Source organism: Triticum dicoccoides, chromosome 1A, assembly GCF_002162155.2.
Source record: "Triticum dicoccoides isolate Atlit2015 ecotype Zavitan chromosome 1A, WEW_v2.0, whole genome shotgun sequence".
In the NCBI taxonomy this organism is placed as follows: domain Eukaryota; kingdom Viridiplantae; phylum Streptophyta; class Magnoliopsida; order Poales; family Poaceae; genus Triticum; species Triticum dicoccoides.
Genome location: NC_041380.1, coordinates 385,356,810 through 385,358,826, shown reverse-complemented (window position 1 = coordinate 385,358,826; position 2,017 = coordinate 385,356,810). Strand labels below are relative to the sequence as shown.

The 2,017-nt window shown below is 46.2% G+C and overlaps 1 protein-coding gene across 1 annotated transcript in view; it reads left to right on the top strand.

Annotated features, from left to right (window-relative positions):
- Window positions 1-943: 943 nt before the first annotated feature.
- The window catches only part of LOC119275020 (3-hydroxyisobutyryl-CoA hydrolase-like protein 2, mitochondrial), a 9,424-nt gene continuing 8,350 nt past the window's right edge, over window positions 944-2,017 (top strand). Inside the window, exons 1-2 of the mRNA XM_037555795.1 lie at window positions 944-1,132; window positions 1,242-1,322. Coding sequence (XP_037411692.1) covers window positions 1,001-1,132; window positions 1,242-1,322 — 213 coding nt within the window. The 5' untranslated portion in view covers window positions 944-1,000. The remainder of the gene's footprint in view (window positions 1,133-1,241; window positions 1,323-2,017) is intronic.

The window sequence follows — 2,017 nt, the reverse complement described above, 5'->3', positions numbered from 1 at the left end:
CGCAAGTGGTGGTAAACAAACTCAAGACGAATATCATGATCTATCCGCTTACAGCCCACTTTGTCGACGAGATGAAGGGTTTGCTTCTAACCATAGAGGAGCATAGGGATTTCGTGGGTGAGACTATCAACCAATGGCGTGGCTCACTTATTGGCCAAGGAAGTTTGCAGGAGTGAACTATGCAGAACATGGTTTCATGTCCCTCTGGATTGTATCTTGGATGCTTTAAACTTGGATTTACCCGATATCGTTAAATAAATGCAACACTTCCAACTAAAAAAATATGTTCGTTTTACCATGCTTAAAAAGCCGACGTTCGCTGGTAATCAAAGTCTAAAAGTAAAAAAAAAATCTATCAAGAGGTTTGCGGATGGAATGTTTCTTCCAAAATAGAGTGTAAACGAATTGCAAGGATTTCCATCCTACAAACGAAATGATAAGTATAGTTTTTCTTTAAGATTTAGATGCTAAAAGTCTTTTATTTAGGGAATCCTAAAAAATCTTCCCTTTGAAATCAAAGGAGACTTTGAGGATAACTTTTTTTGGACCACACTAAATCTGACGTCAGATTTTTTACCAGGGCAAATCGAACGTTTTTCATGGCAAATCATGTTCTCCGAGGATGTCAAATGAGCATGACAATCTGCCACGGTTCATTTTTCTTCTTCAGAAAAGTCCAACCTTGCAAACTAAAATTGCCACCATCACACCAATATAAATTGTCAGAAAAAACGTTAGATTTTTCTTTTAGTGTTTCCGTTTTTTGAGGGGGTTGAGGAGAACGTTGTGTGAGGAAAACAGAGGCTATTGGACTTTTTTTTTGAGAACCAGAGGCTATTGGACTGGGACAGACAGCCTAGCAGTAAAAGCCCAGAGTCCCCTGTGTCTCCTGCAGCCCAGCCCACGCTATGGTTTCGTCCCATTTCGGCATCCCTCACAGGCCACAACTGCTCACTTCCTTTCCCCATTCTTCTCCGCCTCCAAAACCCTACGCTCCACCATGCCGAGCCTCGCCGCCGCCGCCGCCGCTCGCCGCGCCGGGGAGGCCCTCCGCCGCGGCGTCATGGGCGGTAGGTATCTCTCTTCCCTCCGCCCGTCACCCGCTACTGCTGCCGCCCCCGACAGCGACGAGGTAACTGCGCGCCGGTTGACTGCTCGTTTGGCGGCCTCTCCCCACCTCCGTGATCGGAGGCGAGATATTCCGTCGCTGACATTGGATCGCTTTTGGCGCGTGCTTCCAGGTGCTGGTGGAAGGCAAGGCCAGTGCCCGCGCCTCCGTGCTCAACCGCCCCGGCCATCTCAACGCCCTCACTACCACTATGGTACGTGCCCCTTCAACCATTTGTTTCGTAAAATAGTTTCTGCGCCTTTGGATCAATCGTGTGTGGGTGTCGATGGAATGCCTGTGTGTTCTATGGCAAACGTTTCTGTGGTTGATGATGTGTCGGGGCATCTCAGCCAATCTGTAGGCGTGGCATTCGGTGAAATGCCTTAGAGGACGTGCACAACTGTTTTTGATCAAGTTTGTAATCGGATTATTTGAAATGTTAATGTACATTGCCTGTCAGATCATGTCCTTGTGATGATTTGCTTTGTGGTGTTTGATTGGATGTCTGTGGGACTTCATCAATGTAGTAGCGGATACAATATCCCCAGATGCATGTTCAGGACATGTTGCATGAGATGCGTACCTGATTATGGGTGTATGGTTTGCTTATATGGTCGTACAAGTGTCATGCCCGGTGTAATTTCTGCATTTTCATACACACTGTTCCAACCGCTTGATTTGGTGCTTTATTAGTCACTAGTAAGCTTGCACGTGCAATGCACGTCTAACCATAGTCCAAACTTTTCTTGTTCATCATAGTTAGGAGGCACATGTATTCAAATAAAATCATTTAATTCTTCTCTTCATTCCGACCAGTGGCGGAGCCAGGATTCGAGTATAGGGGGGGCCGAATACATATATTGATCTAATCTCGTTGGCAATTACTCGTCGCTGCTACTAAATTTGTCG